At 52.3% G+C, this 18,690-nt stretch overlaps 1 protein-coding gene across 1 annotated transcript in view; it reads right to left on the minus strand.

The window, feature by feature from the left end:
• CDC42BPG (CDC42 binding protein kinase gamma) overlaps positions 1-18,690 on the minus strand; it is a 43,807-nt gene that overhangs the window by 20,391 nt on the left and 4,726 nt on the right. Inside the window, exons 4-19 of the mRNA XM_038764695.1 lie at positions 18,039-18,134; positions 17,245-17,393; positions 15,486-15,579; positions 11,688-11,888; positions 9,245-9,493; positions 8,499-8,578; positions 8,119-8,219; positions 7,899-7,982; positions 7,619-7,722; positions 7,147-7,326; positions 5,987-6,076; positions 4,460-4,590; positions 4,230-4,296; positions 2,561-2,667; positions 2,346-2,460; positions 1,812-1,960 (exon numbers count right to left, since the gene is read on the minus strand). Coding sequence (XP_038620623.1) covers positions 1,812-1,960; positions 2,346-2,460; positions 2,561-2,667; positions 4,230-4,296; positions 4,460-4,590; positions 5,987-6,076; positions 7,147-7,326; positions 7,619-7,722; positions 7,899-7,982; positions 8,119-8,219; positions 8,499-8,578; positions 9,245-9,493; positions 11,688-11,888; positions 15,486-15,579; positions 17,245-17,393; positions 18,039-18,134 — 1,997 coding nt within the window. The remainder of the gene's footprint in view (positions 1-1,811; positions 1,961-2,345; positions 2,461-2,560; positions 2,668-4,229; positions 4,297-4,459; positions 4,591-5,986; positions 6,077-7,146; positions 7,327-7,618; positions 7,723-7,898; positions 7,983-8,118; positions 8,220-8,498; positions 8,579-9,244; positions 9,494-11,687; positions 11,889-15,485; positions 15,580-17,244; positions 17,394-18,038; positions 18,135-18,690) is intronic.

An 18,690-nucleotide genomic window follows, 5' to 3' on the forward strand; every position in this document is an offset into this window, starting at 1 on the left:
GGGGGAGACAGAAAACAAAACAAAACATATTAACAAAATAAAATAAATAGAATAGATATGTACAAGTAAAATAAATAAATAAATAAATAAATAGAGTAATAAAGCCATACAAACATATATACATATATACAGGTGCCGTGGGGAAGGGAAGAAGGTAAGGTGCGGAGGATGGAGAGGGGGAGGAGGGGGAAAGGAAGGAGGGGGCTCAGTCTGGGAAGGCCTCCTGGAGGAGGTGAGCTCTCAGTAGGGCCTTGAAGGGAGGAAGAGAGCTAGTTTGGTGGATATGGGGAGGGAAGGCATTCTGGGCCAGGGGGATGATGTGGGCCGGGGGTCGACGGCGGGACAGGCGAGAACGAAGCACGGTGAGGAGATTAGCGGCGGAGGAGCGGAGGGTCCGGGCTGGGCTGGAGAAGGAGAGAAGGGAGGTGAGGTAGGAGGGGGTGAGGTGATGGACAGCCTTGAAGCCCAGGGTGAGGAGTTTCTGCCTGATGCGTAGGTTGATTGGTAGCAACTGGAGATTTTTGAGGAGGGGAGTAACATGCCCAGAGCGTTTCTGGACAAAGTTGATCCTGGCAGCGGCGTGAAGTATGGATTGAAGTGGGGAGAGACAAGAGGATGGGAGATTGGAGAGGAGGCTGATACAGTAGTCCAGATGGGATAGGATGAGAACTTGAACGAGCAGGATAGCGGTTTGGATGGAGAGGAAAGGGCGGATCTTGGCAATGTTGAGGAGCTGAGACCGGTAAGTTTTGGTGATGGACTGGATTTGAGGGGTGAATGAGAGAGCGGAGTCGAGGATGACACCAAGGTTGCGGGCAAGGTTGGGCAAGTCACTTCCCTGTGCCTCAGTTACCTCATCTGGGACATGGGGATTCATTCATTCAGTCAGTCAGTCAGTCGTATTTATTGAGCGCTTACTGTGTGCAGAGCACTGGACTAAGCGCTTGGGAAGGACAAGTCGGCAACATATAGAGGCGGTCCCTACCCAGCAATGGGCTCACAGTCTAGAAGGGGGAGACAGACAACAAAACAAAACATGTGTCCAGGTGTCAAGTCATCAGAATAAATAGGAGTAAAGCTAAATGCACATCACTGACAAAATAAATAGAATAGTAAATATGGACAAGTAGAATAAATGAGGTAAAAAATCTGTACAAACATATATACAGGTGCTGTGGGGAGGGGAAGGAGGTAGGGCGGGGGTTAAGACTGTGGAGCCCCTTGTGGGACAGGGACTGTGTCCAACCTGATTAGCTTGTATCTACGTCAGTACTTAGAACAGTCCTTGACATATAGTAAACGCTTAACAAATACCATCATTATTTTTTCCTGTTCCCTCAACTTCAGAGCCCGTCCTCTAACAGCTGGAGCACCTGTCCCCCAACCGACCACCCCGCCCCTAACCTACCTCCAGTCCCAAAGCCGTCCCCCACCCTGTCCCCCATAACCCTGGGCTGCTGCCCTCCGGGCCTCCTCAGCGGTTAGAACAGTGCTTTGCACATAGTAAGCGCTTAATAAATGCCTTAATTATTATGGCTCAGTGGAAAGAGCACGAGCTTTGGAACCAGAGGTCACGGGTTCGTACCACGGCTCTGCCACATGTCTGCTGTGTGACCTTGGGCAAGTCACTTAACTTCTCTGAGCCTCAGTTACCTCATCTGTAAAATGGGGATTAAGACTGTGAACCCCACGTGGGACAACCTGATCACTTTGTATCCCTCCAGCGCTTAGAACAGTGCTTTGCACATAGTAAGCGCTTAACAAATGCCAACATTATTATTATTATTATGATATTATTCCTCCCTCCTCACCAGTCTCCCTGCCGCTGGGCCTCCTTGACTCGATTCAGCTCCTCCTGGATGCCCTGCTTGGCCCGGATTTCCGCCTCCAAGGCCGACTGCAGCTCCAGTTTGGCCGACGCCTCCATCTTCTGCAGGCGCCGGGCCTTCCATTGGTGATCCTGACGCAGGGAGCCCTGATCGCTGAGCTGCTGGCCAGAGACCGCAGGGACCCCCCCCCCCCGGCAACCAGCTGCCCTGGGCTCAGCCCCGGCCCTCTCACTGGCCCTTCCGGCCCTACCCGGCCTGGCACTTGGCCCGGAAGGGCCCCGGACGAGAGAGTCTCACCGACCAACTGATGGTCCGAGACTGAAACACCTCTGCCCGTGTCCTAAGTCACTGCGTCCGGCCCACGCCTGTGCCCAGACCATTTCGCGCTTGTGCCCAGCCCCTGCCCCATCCTCTGGACCCGTGTATTCCCGGGCCTGGGGTAGGAACCGGGGCGAAGGCGGTTTCCGAATCCCAGCGGGTCTATCCTAGGCCACGCTCTGGGGAGTCCAGGCTCACCAAAGACCGGGTTGGGAGTGTCTGGACCCCGACGTTGCGCAGAGTATCCAGCTCTTCTCCCATCTTGGTGGCCAGAGCCTGCAGGTATCCCCGTGAGATCTTCTCGTCATTCATCCTGGCCGGGAGGAGTGGGAGATCACGGTCAGAGCCCGTCCCCCGCCGAGGCCTCCCCTGGCTCCTGCCCCCGGGATTCCCCCCGGCCCCCTCCGGCTCACCAGGACAGGATGTCCGAGATCTGGGCCTCCCAGTTGCTCTCGCTCTCCCTCCTCTCGTCCTCCACGCGTTCCCTGTTCTGCTGCTCCTGCATCAGCTCTCTGGCCAACTGGGGGAAGAGGCAGGGCCCCGGCCCGAGGGGCCCCAGAGGATGAGTTTCGGCCTCGACATTCCCTCGGCCTCGACATTCCCTCGGCCTGGGGGCCCCCGGGGCCCCGAATGCCTGGGCCTGCGACTCATAGGGGCCCCCCAACAGTTGAGGTTGTCTGGTCGGTCGGTCTGCCTATCAATCAGGAGACCCTAAGTCATCATCATCATCATCATCAATCGTATTTATTGAGCGCTTACTATGTGCAGAGCACTGTACTAAGCGCTTGGGAAGTACAAATTGGCAACATATAGAGACAGTCCCTACCCAACAGTGGGCTCACAGTCTAAAAAACATATATACAAACATATATACAGGTATCTACCTATCCTAGCCTATCTACCCCCTACAGCGCCTGGCATGTAGTAAATACCCCTCAAAATAATCAGATGATGATGTCTTCAATCAATGGTATTTACTGAGTATTTAATATGTGCAGAGCTGTTCTGTACGATACTGAGCGCTTGGGAGACTGCAGTTCAACAGAATCAGTGGACACGTTTCCATAAGCAGCGTGGCTCAGTGGAAAGAGCCCGGGCTTTGGAGTCAGGGGTCGTGGGTTCAAATCCCGGCTCCATCAATCGTCAGCTGTGTGACTTCGGGCAAGTCACTTCACTTCTCTGGGCCTCAGTTACCTCATCTGGAAAATGGGGATTAAGACTGTGAGCCCTCCATGGGACAACCTGATCACCTTGTAACCTCCCTAGTGCTTAGAACAGTGCTTCGCACATAGTAAGCTCTTAATAAATGCCATTATTATTATTATTATTATTATTATAATTGGTTTATTGTCCAGATGGGGAGACCAGCCCAGTTTAGTGATTTGGACCCAACACCTCCCTGTGGTCGTGGACAGGGAATGTGCCTGTTTATTGTTGCATTATAATAATAATAATGGCATTTATTAAGCGCTTACTATGTGCAAAGCACTGTTCTAAGTGCTGGGGAGGTTACAAGGTGATCAGGTTGTCCCATGAGGGGCTCATGGTCTTAATCCCCATTTTACAGATGAGGTAACTGAGGCATAGAGAATAATAATAATAATAATAATGGCATTTATTAAGCGCTTACTATGGGCAAAGCACTGTTCTAAGTGCTGGGGAGGTTATAACATGGGATCAGATTGTCCCACGGCAGGCTCACAGTCTTAATCCCCATTTTACAAATGAGGTAACTGAGGCCCAGAGAAGTGAAGTGACTTGCCCAAAGTCACCCAGCTGACAATTGGCGGAGCCGGGATTGGAACCCATGACCTCTGACTCCAAAGCCCGAGCTCTTTCCACTGAGCCACGCTGTGTACTCTCCGAAGTGCTTAGTACAGTAGTCTGCCCACAGTAAGTGCTTAATAAATACAATTCATTTATTCAATCATATTTATTGAGCACTTACTGTGTGCAGAGCACTGTACTAAGTGCTTGGGAAGTACAAGTTGGCAACATATAGAGACGGTCCCTACCCAGCAGTGGGCTCACGGTCTAGAAGAACTGAATGAATGAATGAGCTGGGGAGGAAGGAGAGCTCACCTGCTCCTGTTCCTGGACGAGACGCTGATTCTCCTCTCTCAGCTGGGACAGTGTGTCCTCTTGCAGGCTGGGGCGGGGAGAGCCAGGGGCGGCTCAGGAGCGGGTCGGTCACCCGGACCGGAGCGTCCTCACCCCCAAATTTTCCCCGGCCCACCCCCTGCCATCCCCCATTCCCTCTCCTCTGAGCCCAGGCCCGCCCCGGCCCACTCTGTCCCATCCCGCCTTCTCACCGCCGGCTCAGGCCGTGGCTCGGTTGGACCTTCAGGCCCGACGTCTCCTTCCTCGGCACCTCCTGCTGTGTGTCGGGGGTGTCCATGGGCGGGGGGCTGGAGCCGTTGGTCTCGGGGTGCGGGTGTATAGTCTGAGGACCAGGGGAAGAGATGACATTCATTCATTCAATCGTATTTACTGAGCGCTTACTGTGTGCAGAATACTGTACTAAGCGCTTGAACTTCCCATATAGAAGCAGCATGCTTGCGAAGCAGCATGGCTCTGTGGAAAGAGCACGGGCTTTGGAGTCAGAGGTCATGGGTTCAAATCCCGGCTCCACCACTTGTCAGCTGTGTGACTTTGGGCAAGTCACTTAACCTCTCTGTGCCTCAGTTACCTCATCTGTAAAGTGGGGATTAAGATTGTGAGCCCCACATGGGACAACCTGATCACCTTGTAACCTCCCCAAGCGCTTAGAACAGTGCTTTGCACATAGTAAGCACTTAATAAATACCATTATCATCATCATCATAGAGACGGTCCCTACCCAACAACAGGCTCACAGTCTGGAAGTTTTCTACAGATTTATTACTCTATTTATTTCACCTGCACATATTTACAAGATAAAGTTAAAGAAGCAGCGTGGCTCAGTGGAAAGAGCCTGGGCTTTGGAGTCAGGGGTCATGGGTTCAAATCCTGGCTCTGCCAATTGTCAACTGTGTGACTTTGGGCAAGTCACTTCACTTCTCTGGGCCTCAGTTACCTCATCTGGAAAATGGGGATTAAGACTGTGAGCCCCCATGGGCCAACCTGATTGCCTTGTAACTTCCCCAGTGCTTAGAACAGTGCTTTGCACATAGTAAGCACTTAATAAATGCCATCATTATTATTATTATTATTATGGGTTCAAATCCTGGCTCTGCCAATTGTCAACTGTGTGACTTTGGGCAAGTCACTTCACTTCTCTGGGCCTCAGTTCCCTCATCTGTAAAATGGGGATTAAGACTGTGAGCCCCCCCGTGGGACAACCAGATCTCCTCGTAACCTCCCGGGAGCTTAGAACAGTGCTTTGCCTATAGTAAGCACTTAATAAATGCCATTATTATATTATTTACTATTCTATTTATTTTATTAATAATGTGCATCTAGCTTTATTTTTATTTATTCTGATGACTTGACACCTGTCCATATGTTTTGTTTTGTTGTCTGTCTCCCCCTTCTAGACTGTGAGCCCATTGTTGGGTAGGGACCGTCTCTAGATGTTGCCAACTTGTGCTTCCCAAGCGCTTAGTCCAGTGCTCTGCACACAGTAAGCGCTCAATAAATACGATTGAATGAATGAATGAATAGAAGGGGGAGATGGGCAACAAAACATGTGGACAGATGACATGGCTCTGTGCTGAGTGTCTCCACTGCCCCGCACCTCCCCACTCCCGGATCCCAGCTGAGAGGTCCCATGACCTATAACCCCGGACCCTATTGCATTGCCCCCAACCCCGGAGACTGGAGGCAAGACCCAGTCTTTTCCTCCGGGCCCCCCCAGTTACCTTGACTGTAGTCAGCTCCTCCCGGCTCCTCTCTCTCTGCTTCTGCAGCTGCCCCACCTCATTGTTCAAAGTGGCCACCTTGGCTTCTAGCTGAATCGGAGGAGGAGAGCAATGGGGTGGGGAAGGAGGATAAAATCCCAGAAGCAGCGCACACCCTTCTGGTCCGGCCCTCTTTCTCCCCCAGCCCGCTCCCCTTCCCCACAGGGCCGTGTCTGGGGTTCTGGAGCCAGGGCTTCCCGCCCTCCCGGAAAACCCCCACAGACGGTTTCTGGATCTTTAGAGAAGCAGCGTGGCTCGGTGGAAAGAGCCCGGGCTTTGGAGTCAGAGGCCGTGGGTTCAAATCCCAATGCCGCCAATTGTCAGCTATGTGACTTTGGGCAAGTCACTTAATCAATCAATCAATCAATCGTATTTATTGAGCGCTTACTGTGGGCAGAGCACTGTACTAAGCGCTTGGGAAGTACAAATTGGCAACATATACAGTCCCTACCCAACAGTGGGCTCACAGTCTAAAAGGGGGAGACAGAGAACAAAACCAAACATACTAACAAAATAAAATAGAATAGATATGTAGAAGTAAAATAAATAAATAAATAGAGTAATAAATATGTACAAACATATATACATATACACAGGTGTTGTGGGGAAGGGAAGGAGGTAATATGGGGGGATGGAGAGGGGGATGAGGGGGAGAGGAAGGAAGGGGCTCAGTCTGGGAAGGCCTCCTGGAGGAGGTGAGCTCTCAGTAGGGCCTTGAAGGGAGGAAGAGAGCTAGCTTGGCGGATGGGCAGAGGGAGGGCATTCCAGGCCTGGGGGATGAACTTAACTTCTCTGGGCCTCGGTTCCCTCATCTGTAAAATGGGGATTAAGATGGTGAGCCCCACATGGGACAACCTGATCACCTCGTATTCCCCCAGCGCTTAGAACAGTGCTTTGCACATAGTAAACACTTAACAAATGCCATCATTATTATTATTATCTGCCTGGGCTCCCCTATATTCCGGGATGGGGGGGTTTGCTCATTGCAGGTCCAGAAAACAGCAGCAGCAGCCCTGTCTGGGACTCAGCCCGAGGTGGGTGTCAGGTTTTCCATGCCCTCCCCGCAGTGCCCTGCTCCCTCTCCCCCAGTGCCCACCCCTGTGCCCTCCGGGCTTCTTTACCTCACTCCGGGCTGCCCGGGCCTGGTCCAGGTCGCGGCTCAGCCCTCGGGCCTGCCCTCCCGCAGCCTCCGCAGCCTCTTGGGCTTCCCGCAATCTCTGCTGCAGCTTCTTCTGCTTCTCCTGGCCCCCTTGCAGCTCCACCTCCTGAGCCCGCAACCGGGCCCGCGCCTCTCCCAGTTGCTAGGCAGGGGAGACGGAATGGCTGCCACCTGCATCGCCCCAGAGACAGGTGCCTTCCGCCGCCACTCACCCGGCCCCAGATGAGCTGTCCCGATTCACCCCGGCCGGGGGAGAGGGCTTCATCCAGCTCTCAACTGCACCGTCCCATCCGGCCAGCCAGTAAACTCCTTGAGGTCAGGGATCACCTGTTGTCTCTAATGGACTCCCCCAAGGACCTAGTACAGTGCTCTGCACAGTGAGAGCTCCATAAATACTACAGATTGCTTGAGGGGCTGGGGAAGGGGGTTCTCACCTGGTGCAGCTGGTCCTTTTCCTGCATCAGTGCTGTGATTCGGGGGGCCGACCCCCCACTCGTTGCATCCGTCGACCGGAGGGCGGTTCCGTCTGTCTGGGACTCTGTGGGGAGAGGACGGCTCCTGCTCAATCCCCTACCCCAGAAGTGCCCCACGACCTCCCCCCCTTCCTCCTCTGCAACCCTTCTCGCCTCCTACTCCCCAACCCCATCACCCCAGGGCCCTGGAGAGATGGGGACCTGGGGAGTTTGGGGTACAGAGGGGCGAGGACCCAAGTACCTGTCAGTTTCTTGCGTAAAGTTTCCAGCTCCACCTTCAGCTGCTCCAGCTCCATGGGTCTGGAAGAAGCTTTCTGCAAGGCCTCTGAGGAGGAGGGAGGGGAAACACGGGGAGGACGTAAGTGGATGGTAGAGTGGGGGGCGGGGGGCAAGGCACGGAGAGGCCTTGATAAGTCATCCACATCCTGGAGAGAGAGGGAGATAGAGAGAAACTCCCTGACCTTGGAGTTGCCGGTTCAGCTCCAACTTCTCCTGCTCCAAGGCCCGGATTCTCCGCTCCAGACTGGATTTAGGCAGGCTCGGACTCCTCTCTGAGACAGGGCTGGGGACGGGTATTCATTCGATCGCATTTACTGAGTGCTTACTGTGTGCAGAGCACCGTACCAAGCGCTTAATACCCCAGGGGTATGAGTCTCATGACACAGAGTGGCCAACTGGGACCTTCTGACAGCTTCTCTGGGGACTGCCCTCCCACCCACAGGCGACCCCACTCTCCTCTTGCCAGATCCCAGACCCCCCCTCTTCTGTTGCCCCCTCAGGCCTCCCGCGGCTTCCCCCGCCGGGAACGTGAAGGGGGGATGGTGGGGATTGCTGCTCTCACCTGCCTGAGGTGAAGGTGAAGCCCACAAAAGGCAGGTGGTGGCCAGAGAAGGCACTGTGGGAAGGGGGAGGGAGGGTCTCCTGAAATGGGGAAGAGAGGTCAGAGGGGAGGAGACACTGTACCACGACCAACGGAGACGGAGAGGGATCGGGCCGGAGGAGAGACTGAGCTTCCGTCCTCAAAGTTCGTGAAGGAGGAAAACCCTGCCAGTCCTCCTCACCTTCCTCCTCAACCCCTAAATCCACACCCCTCAGCCTGGGCTCCTGAGGCTGACAGGACCAAAACTCCTATAGGCCTTTAGGGCACGGCCTCCCTCCTGCCCCCAAGAGAAGACAGCAGGCCTGGCTGGTCACCCTTATAGGTCGATGGGGGTTGTAGTCCCCCCTCCTTCAGCAGTAGAGCCAGAGTTTGGTGAAAATTGGTAAATTTCTCCCTCCAGCTCCCATTTCCCGTGCCTCACGTGGGACAGAGACTTGTCCAAACCCATTTGCTTGTATCTACCCCAGCACTTAGAACAGTGCATGATACATCGTAAGCACTTAACAAATACCATCCTCATCATCATCATCATGAATGACTAAAACTCCCAACAGTCTCGGAGACACCAGGAGTCTACAGGAGCCCTCTCCGGGCCGGGGAGAGGTTCAAGACGCTGGGCCTGACCCAAAGGGCTCGTAGGAACTGTAGTCCACACGCAGGGGAGCAGGGGTGGGGGAGAGGATCCCGGCGGGGTGCGGCCCCCTCACCGGGTGATTGAGGCTGTCATCGTCCACGTCGAAGTTGGAGGTGTCCAGGGGTCCCCGGAGGTCGGGGACGTAAGGGGCAGGGCTGGCGGGGAGCCGTTCCCAGTCTACACCCTCGAAGAAGGGGTGACTGAGAAAGTCTTCCAGGCCGCCCCGGCCCAGGCGCTCTTCCTGGCGGCACAGGAGCTTCCGGATGAGATCCCGAGCACTGTCTGACACCTCGGGGACGTCCGAGGGGAACTGGAGGTGGTCCTGAGGGTGGGAGGGGAACGGGGCGCTGGGACACCACTTGTGTCCATAACTACAATTTATTTCTATTAATGTCTGCTTCATTCATTCATTCATTCATTCAATCATATTTACTGGACGCTTACTGTGTGCAGAGCACTGTACTAAGTGCTTGGAAAGTACAATTTGGCAACGGACAGAGACGGTCCCTACCCAAGATCCGGCTGGACACCGAGACGGAGGGGGTTCCCAGCATGGCCATGCAAGAGATCTCCCTGCTCAAGGAACTCAGTCACCCCAACATTATCAAGTAAGCGGGGAGAGGGAGGGGCGGGCCACGAGGGACCCCCATCAGCCTGGCGACCTGTCCTATTTGTGAGCCCACTGTTGGGTAGGGACTGTCTCTATATGTTGCCAATTTGTACTTCCCAAACACTTAGTACAGTGCTCTGCACATAGTAAGCGCTCAATAAATACGATTGATGATGATGATTTGTTGAGCTCTTCCTGGCTGCCCAGCAGCGCTGCACTGAGCGCTTGGGAGGGTCCAGTACAGCAGCGCCGGTAGACGTCACCCCTGCCCAAGAGGAGCTTCTTCTTTTCTCTCCGGAGGGCTCTGCCTCCCTCCCCGTCTGCGAATTCTCTTGTTTGTAATCATCCGACAGATGATTACTCTATTTATTTTACTTGTACATATTTACTATTCTATTTATTTTATTTTGTTAATATATTTTGTTTCGTTGTCTGTCTCCCCTTCCCAGACTGTGAGCCCGTTGTTGAGTAGGGACCGTCTCTATATGTTGCCGACTTGTACTTCCCAAGCGCTTACTACAGTGCTCTGCACACAGTAAGCGCTCAATAAATGTGATTGAATGAATGAATGAATGAACAACAGGCTCACAGTCTAGAAGGGGGAGACAGACTACAAAACAATAGTAATAATAATAATAATGGCATTTATTAAGCACTTACTATGTGCAAAGCACTGTTCTAAGCACTGGGGAGGGTACAAGGTGATCAGGTTGTCCCACGTGGGGCTCACAGTCTTCATCCCCATTTGACAGATGAGGGAACTGAGGCCCAGAGAAGTGAAGTGACTTGCCCAAAGTCACACAGCTGACAATTGGCAGAGCTGGGATTTGAACCCCTGACCTCTGACTCCAAAACCCGGGCTCTTTCCACTGAGCCACGCCGCTTCCCTTAAACAAAACAAATACCAGGTGTCTGCTTCCCTCCCTAATAGTAATAATAATAATAATAATGGCATTTAATAAGCGCTTACTACATGCAAAGCACTGTTCTAAGCGCTGGGGAGGTTACAAGGTGAACAGGTTGTCCCATGGGGGGCTCACAATCTTAATCCCCATTTTCCAGATGAGGGAACTGAGGCCCAGAGAAGTTAAGTGACTTGCCCAAAGACACACAGCTGACATGTGGTGGGGGCGGGATTTGAACCCATGACCTCGGACTCCAAAGCCCGGGCTCTTTCCACTGCTCCGTGCAGCAGTGACTGCGAGCTCGCTGTGGGCAGGGAATGTGCCTGTTTATTGTGGAACTGTGCTCTCTCAAGGACTTAGTACAGCGCTCTGCACACGGTAAGCACTCGGTAAATATGATTGACTGACTGACTGTTTCCATTCATTCATTCATTGGGAGAAGCAGCGTGGCTCAGTGGAGACGAGCCCGGGCTTTGGAGTCAGAGGTCATGGGTTCAAACCCCGGCTCCGCCAATTGTCAGCCGTGTGACTTTGGGCAAGTCACTTCACTTCTCTGGGCCTCAGTGACCTCATCTGGAAAATGGGGATTGAGACTGCGAGCCCCACGTGGGACAACCTGATCACCTTGTAACCTCCCCAGCGCTTAGAACAGTGCTTTGCACATAGCAAGCGCTTAATAAATGCCATCATTATTATTATTATTATTCATTCATTCATTCAATCGTACTTATTGAGCGCTTACTGTGTACAGAGCACGCCACGCACCTGGCCTCGGGGCATCCCAGGCCCGCTCCCACCTCCCTCGGGTCCATCAGTCGTATTTATTGAGCGCTTACTGTGTGCAGAGCACTGTACTAAGCACTTGGGAAGGCCAAGTTGGCAACATATAGAGACGGTCCCTACCCAACAGTGGGCTCACGGTCTAAAAGACGGGGTCTCCTTGCCCTGCCCTCTCCCCGCGGGCCGCGCCACCCCCTGCCCTGCCCTGCCCCGGCCCGAACCTCGTGATTCATGATCTTTCCGTAGGTCTCTACCAGGGACTCGGCGTAGAACGGCGTCTCGCCAAACAGCAGCTCGTACATGCAGACGCCCAGGGACCACCAATCGCACTGTGGGCCGTAGCGGTCCCGGCCTTCCTCCATGGCCTGCAGGATCTCGGGGGAGATGTAATCTGGGGTCCCCACTGCCACCGAGGAGTCCACCTGGATGCACAGCGGGGCGGCGGGGGGAGTGAGGGCTGGAGCACTTACATCCATACCCGTAAATAATCAATTTGTAATAATAATAACAACGATGATGGTATTTGTTACGCACTTACTGAGCACCAGGCACCGTATTGAGCACCTAATGAGACAGGGCATGGCACTAAGTGAGAAGGAGAAGCAGCGCGGCTCAGTGGAAAGAGCCCGGGCTTTGGAGTCAGAGGGCGTGGGTTCAAATCCCGGCTCCGCCGCTTGTCAGCTGTGTGACTTTGAGCAAGTCACTTCTCTGGGCCTCAGTTACCTCATCTGTAAAATGGGGATTAAGACTGTGAACCCCACATGGGACAACCTGATCACTTTGTATCCCCCCCCCCAGCGCTTAGAACAGTGCTTTGCACATAGTAAGCGCTTAACAAATGCCAACATTATTATTATTATTATTTGGAGTCAGGGGACGTGGGTTCAAATCCCGGCTCCGCCGCTTGCCAGCTGTGTGACTTTGGGCAAGTCACTTCTCTGGGCCTCAGTTACCTCATCTGTAAAATGGGGATTAAGACTGTGAACCCCACATGGGACAACCTGATCACTTTGTATCCCCCCCGGCGCTTAGAACAGTGCTTTGCACATAGTAAGCGCTTCACAAATGCCAACATTATTATTATTATTATTTGGAGTCAGGGGACGTGGGTTCAAATCCCGGCTCCGCCGCTTGTCAGCTGTGTGACTTTGGGCAAGTCACTTCTCTGGGCCTCAGTTACCTCATCTGTAAAATGGGGATTAAGACTTTGAGGCTCCCTGTGGGACAACCTGATCACCTTGTATTCCCGAACAGTGCTTTGCACATAGTAAGCGCTTAACAAATGCCATTATTATTATTACAGCAGTGGATCCAAGCAAATTGAGTTATTAATAATAATAATAATTATGGCATTTGTTAAGTGCTTACTATGTGCCAGGCACTGTACTAAGCGCTGGGGTAGATACAAGCAAACTGAGTTGGACACAGTCCCTGTCATTTATTCATTCATTCAATCATATTTATCGAGCGCTTACTGTGTTCAGAGCACTGTATTAAGCGCTGCCCCACGTAAGGCTCACAGTCTCAATCCCCATTTTACAGATGAGGAACTAAGGCTCAGAGAAGCAAAGTGACTTGCCCAAGATCACACAACAAGCGGCAGAGCCAGGATTAAAACCCATGACCTTCTGAATCCCAGGCCTGGGCACTATCCGTCATGCCACGCTGCTAGAGTTGAACACAGTCCCTGTCCCACGTTGGGCTCACAGTCTCAAACCCCATTTTACAGAGGAGGTAACTGAGGCACAGAGAAGTGAAGTGATTTGCCCAAGGTCACACGGCAGACAAGTGGCAGAGCTGGGATTAGAACCCATGACCTTCTGACTCTAAGGCCCGTGCTCTATCCACTAGGCTATGCTGCTTCCTTGTGGGCAGGGAACGTGTCTACCAACTTGGTTGTACTGTAGTCATCATCATCATCATCAACCGTATTTATTGAGCGCTTACTGTGTGCAGAGCACTGTACTAAGTGCTTGGGAAGTGCAAGTTGGCAACATATAGAGACAGTCCCTATCCAACAGTGGGCTCACAGTCTAAAAGGGGAAGACAGAGAACAAAACCAACCAAGTGCTTAGTACAGTGTTCTGCGCATAGTAAGCACTCAATAAACACCACTGATTCTTTGAGGGACAGGGAGAAAGGAAGGGGTTCCCAGCCCACGAGGCAGCAGTAGCTTCACAGAGCAGGAGGAAAGACTTCTTTCTTTCCCCTATAGACTGTAAGAGCCTTTGTTTTTTATGGTATTTGTTAAGCGCTTACTATGTATCAAGCAGTGCTTTAAACTCCGGGATAGATATATATCAATCAGGTCAGACCCAGTCCCTGTTTTACGTGTGACTCATAGTATAAGCAGGAGGAAGAAGAGACATTGAATCCCTATTTTACAGTTGCACTGTGACCCTTATTTCTCTTATTATTTTATGGTATTTGTTAAGCGCTTACTATATACCAGGCACCGTACTAAGCAATGAGGTAGATAGAAGTTAAACGGGTTGGAACTAGTCTCTGTACCACTGGGGCTCACAGTCTTAATCCCAGAGCCCAGAGAAGTTAAATTACTTGCCCAAGGTCACACAAAAGACAATTAGTGGGGCAGGGATTAGAACACAGGTCCTTCTGAATCCCTCTAGACTGTGAGCCCGCTGTTGGGTAGGGACCGTCTCTACATTGTTGCCAACTTGTACTTCCCAAGCGCTTAGTACAGTGCTCTGCACACAGTAAGCGCTCAATAAACACGATTGAATGAATGAACTCTATCCACTAAACTATGCTGCTTCCCCTTTTCCTTGTGGGAAGGGAAAGTAACTTCCAATTCTGTAACATTGTACTCCCCCACGCACTTTTTATTTTATAATGGCATTTATTAAGCGCTTACTATGTGCAAAGCACTGTTCTAAGCACTGGGGGGATACAAGGTGATCAGGTTGTCCCACGGGGGGCTCACAGTCTTAATCCCCATTTTACAGATGAGGGAAGTGAGGCCCAGAGAAGTGAAGTGACTTGCCCAAAGTCGCACAGCTGACAAGTGGCAGAGCCGGAATTTGAACCCATGACCTCTGACTCCAAAGCCTGCGCTCTTTCCACTGAGCCACGCTGCTTCTCTTCCACTCTATCCACTAAGCTACGCTGCTTCCCCTTTTCCTTGTGGGAAGGGAAAGTATCTTCCAATTCTGTTACATTGTACTCCCCCACGCACTTTTTATTTTATAATGGCATTTATTAAGCGCTTACTATGTGCCAAGCACTGTTCTAAGCGCTGGGGGGGATACAAGGTGATCAGGTTGTCCCACGGGGGGCTCACAGTCTTAATCCCCACTTTACAGATGAGGGAACTGAGGCCCAGAGAAGTGAAGTGACTTGCCCAAAGTCACACAGCTGCTTTGCACATAGTAAGAGCTTAATAAATTCCATCATTATTAAGTAGCAGAGCCGGGATCTGAACCCATGACCTCTGACTCCAAAGCCCGTGCTCTTTCCACTGAGCCAGGCTGCTTCTCCTTCTCACTTCGTGCCATGCTCTGCACTCATAATAATAATAATGGCATTTGTTGAGCGCTTACTATGTGCAGAGCACTGTTCTAAGCGCTGGGGTTGGATACAAGGTGATCAAGTTGTCCCACGTGGGGCTCACAGTCTTAATCCCCATTTTACAGATGAGGTAACTGAGGCTCGGAGAAGTTAAGTGACTTGCCCAAGGTCACACAGCAGACATGTGGCGGAGCCGGGATTTGAACCCATGACCTCTGACTCCAAAGCCCCGGCTCTTTTCCACTGAGCCACGCTGCTTCTCTAAGCCACGCTGCTTCTCATTAGGTGCTCAATAAATAATTGATTAGTTGATTGATGGATTGGGTGCGCCTGGCTGGCACAGGGCACAGGCACACAGGCCTTCAAGGAGTTGTGGGGTGGCCATCCCCGCCGCAAGTTTGGCCCAGGGGCAGATCCATGCTCCTCGGTCCAGATTGGGGTCCGCAGGACCCGGGGACCCCCTCCCCACCCCCAAACTCAGGGGTCCTCACCATCCCCTCCTCGTTGAGTCGCAGGCAGGAGCCAAAGTCGGCCAATCGGATGTGCCCGTTGGTGTCCAGCAGCACGTTGTCCGGTTTGATGTCCCTGTTTGGAGGAGGGAGAGCTGAGGGATGCTGGGCAGGCAGGAAACCCGGGTTCCGGGAAAAGGAGCCGGGGACGAGGACAGCTGGGTATAGGGGCCTTGGTTTGGTTTGGGAATGCACCTGTATATATGTATATACGTTTGTACATATTTATTACTCTATTTATTTATTTATTTATTTTACTTGTACCTATCTATTCTATTTATTTTATTTTGTTAGTATGTTTGGTTTTCTTCTCTGTCTCCCCCTTTTAGACTGTGAGCCCGCTGTTGGGTAGGGACTGTCTCTATATGTTGCCAATTTGTACTTCCCAAGCGCTTAGTACAGTGCTCTGCACATAGTAAGCGCTCAATAAATACGATTGATGATGACTGATGATGGGAAGGAAGGTGGGGAGCTGTGGGATGAGGCAGGCACTGGGTTCGAGGCAGGGGACGGGGCAAGGGTATTTCCCTTCCCAGTCTGGTCCTTCCCAGACTGAGCCTCCCAACCCCGCTTTCCTCTGCTTCTCCTCCCCTCCCCATCGCCCCCACTCCCTCCCTCTGCCCTACCCCCTTCCCCTCCCCACAGCACTTGTGTATATTTGTACATATTAATTACTCTATTTTATTAACGTTTTGTGTATATAGCTATAACTCTATCTATTCTTATGGTATTGACACCTGTCCACTTGTTTTGTTTTGTTTTGTTGTCTGTCTCCCCCTTCCAGATGGTGAGCCCGTTGTTGGGTAGGGAGTGTCTCTGTATCAATCAATCAGTCAATCAATCATATTTATTGAGCGCTTACTGTGTGCAGAGCACTGGACTAAGCGCTTGGGAAGTACAAGTTGGGAACATATAGAGATGGTCCCTACCCAACAGTGGGCTCACAGTCTAGAAGGGGGAGACAGACAACAAAACAAAACATTCATTCATTCATTCAATCGTATTTATTGAGCGCTTACTGTGTGCAGAGCACTGGACTAAGCGCTTGGGAAGTACAAGTTGGCAACATAGAGACGGTCCCTACCCAACAGTGGGCTCACAGTCTAGAAGGGGGAGACAGACAACAAAACAAAACATGTGGTCAGGTGTCAAGTCATCAGAATAAATAGAAGTAAAGCTAGGTGCACATCATTGACAAAATAAATAGAATAGTAAATATTCATTTTTTTTCATTCAATCGTATTTATTGAGCGCTTACTGTGTGCAGAGCACTGGACTGAGCACTTGGGAAGGACAAGTTGGCAACGTATAGCGACGGTCCCTACCCAACAGTGGGCTCACAGTCTAGAAGGGGGAGACAGACAACAAAACAAAACATGTGGTCAGGTGTCAAGTCATCATTATAAATAGAAGTAAAGCTAGATGCACATCATTGACAAAATAAATAGAATAGCAAATATGTACAAGGAGAATGAATAGAGTAATAAATCTGTACAAACATATATACAGGTGCTGCGGGGAGGGGAAGGAGGTGTTGGGGGGAGGAGGAGAGGAAAAAGGGGGCTCAGTCTGGGAAGGCCTCCTGGAAGAGGTGAGCTCTCAGTAGTCTTGTACTGTCCAAGTCTTGTACTTTCCAAGCACTTAGTACAGTGTTCTGCACACAGTAAGCACTCGATAAATATGATTGAATGAATGAATGAATGAATGAATGAATGAGGCTGGGCCCCAGCAGGTCGGGTACCTGTGGACGTAGCCGAGTTTGTGCAAGGAATGGATGGCCAGCACCATCTCCGCCAAGTAGAACTGCGCCAGCTCCGGGGGCAGCCGGTCCTCAAAGCGGCTCAGCAGGGTCAGCAGGTCTCCCCCGGCGTAGTAATCCATCACCAGGTACTGGCCGGGAGAGGCCGGGATGAAAGGAAAGGGCGGCAGGTTGAAGGAAGCCCGGGATGGGAATCAGGGGCAGCAGGTTGGAATACAGCAAAGCGCAAGGGGCAATAAGTCAACCCTTGAAAGGCAGCCTGTCAGCTCCCTGCCTCTCTCTGCCCAGGCCCCTTGAGAGAAGTGGTGTGGCTCAGTGGAAAGAACACAGGCTTTGGAGTCAGACGTCATGGGTTCAAATCCCAGCTCTGCCACTTGTCAGCTGTGTGACTTTGGGCAAGTCACTTCACTCTCTGTGCCTCAGTTGCTTCATCTGTAAATTGGGGACTGACTGTGAGCCCCCTGTGGGACAACCTGATCACCTTGTAACCTTCCCAGAGCTTAGAACAGTGCTCTGCACATAGTAAGTGCTTAATAAATGCCATTATTAAGTGGCGGAGTCGGGATTAGAACCCCAAGTCCTCTGACTTTCAAGTCCGTGGTCTTTCCACTAAGCCACGCTGGCAGCCAAGGCCTCTGAGTCCCATAGCCCACTGCTCCAAGGGGCAGCAGGGGTCCTAACCCATGCCAACTGGTCTGCGGGCAGCACCTCCTCGGGACACCCACCCCCATTCCTTCCCCCAGGTGCGGAGGGGCCCTGCCCACCCACAGTCTCACCAGATACTCCTCATCCTGGAAAGCGTAGTGGAGAGCTGTCACCCAGCGCCTGTCTCCTTTCACCAGCACATCGCGCTCCTCCCGGAAACATGCCGTCTGGGAGTGAGGGAGAGGAGAGCAGAGGGGGAGATGGGGGGCTAAGAGCCTTGGGTCAGAACACGAGGGGATGCTCCCGGGCGTGATCCAGGGCTGGGAGCCAGAGGGGTGGGAAAGTGGAAGGCAGAGCCAGAGGTCACGGGGAATGGAAGGCAGTGAGATAGAGCTGGGGGCCAGAGGGGCCATGGATGGGGGCCAAAGGGGATGGACAGTGGAGGGTCAGAGCTGGGGGTCAGAGGACTGGAGAGTGGAGGGACAGAACGGGGATAGGATGGAGGACAGAGTTGGCTGCTAGAGGGGCCACAGGATGGGGGAGCAGAGCGGGGGGTTAGAGGGGCCACAGGATGGAGGGATGGAGCGGGGGTAGGATGGGATGGAGGGTGAAGGACAGAGTTGGGTGCTAGAGGGGCCACAGGATGGGGGAGCAGAGCTGTGGGTTACAGGGGCCACAGGATGGAGGGACGGAGCTGGAAGCTGGAGGGAGGAGGGGATGGAGGGTGAATGATGATGATGGCATTTATTAAGCGCTTACTATGCGCAAAGCACTGTTCTAAGC

This window comes from Tachyglossus aculeatus, chromosome 22 (genome assembly GCF_015852505.1).
Source record: "Tachyglossus aculeatus isolate mTacAcu1 chromosome 22, mTacAcu1.pri, whole genome shotgun sequence".
NCBI lineage: Eukaryota > Metazoa > Chordata > Mammalia > Monotremata > Tachyglossidae > Tachyglossus > Tachyglossus aculeatus.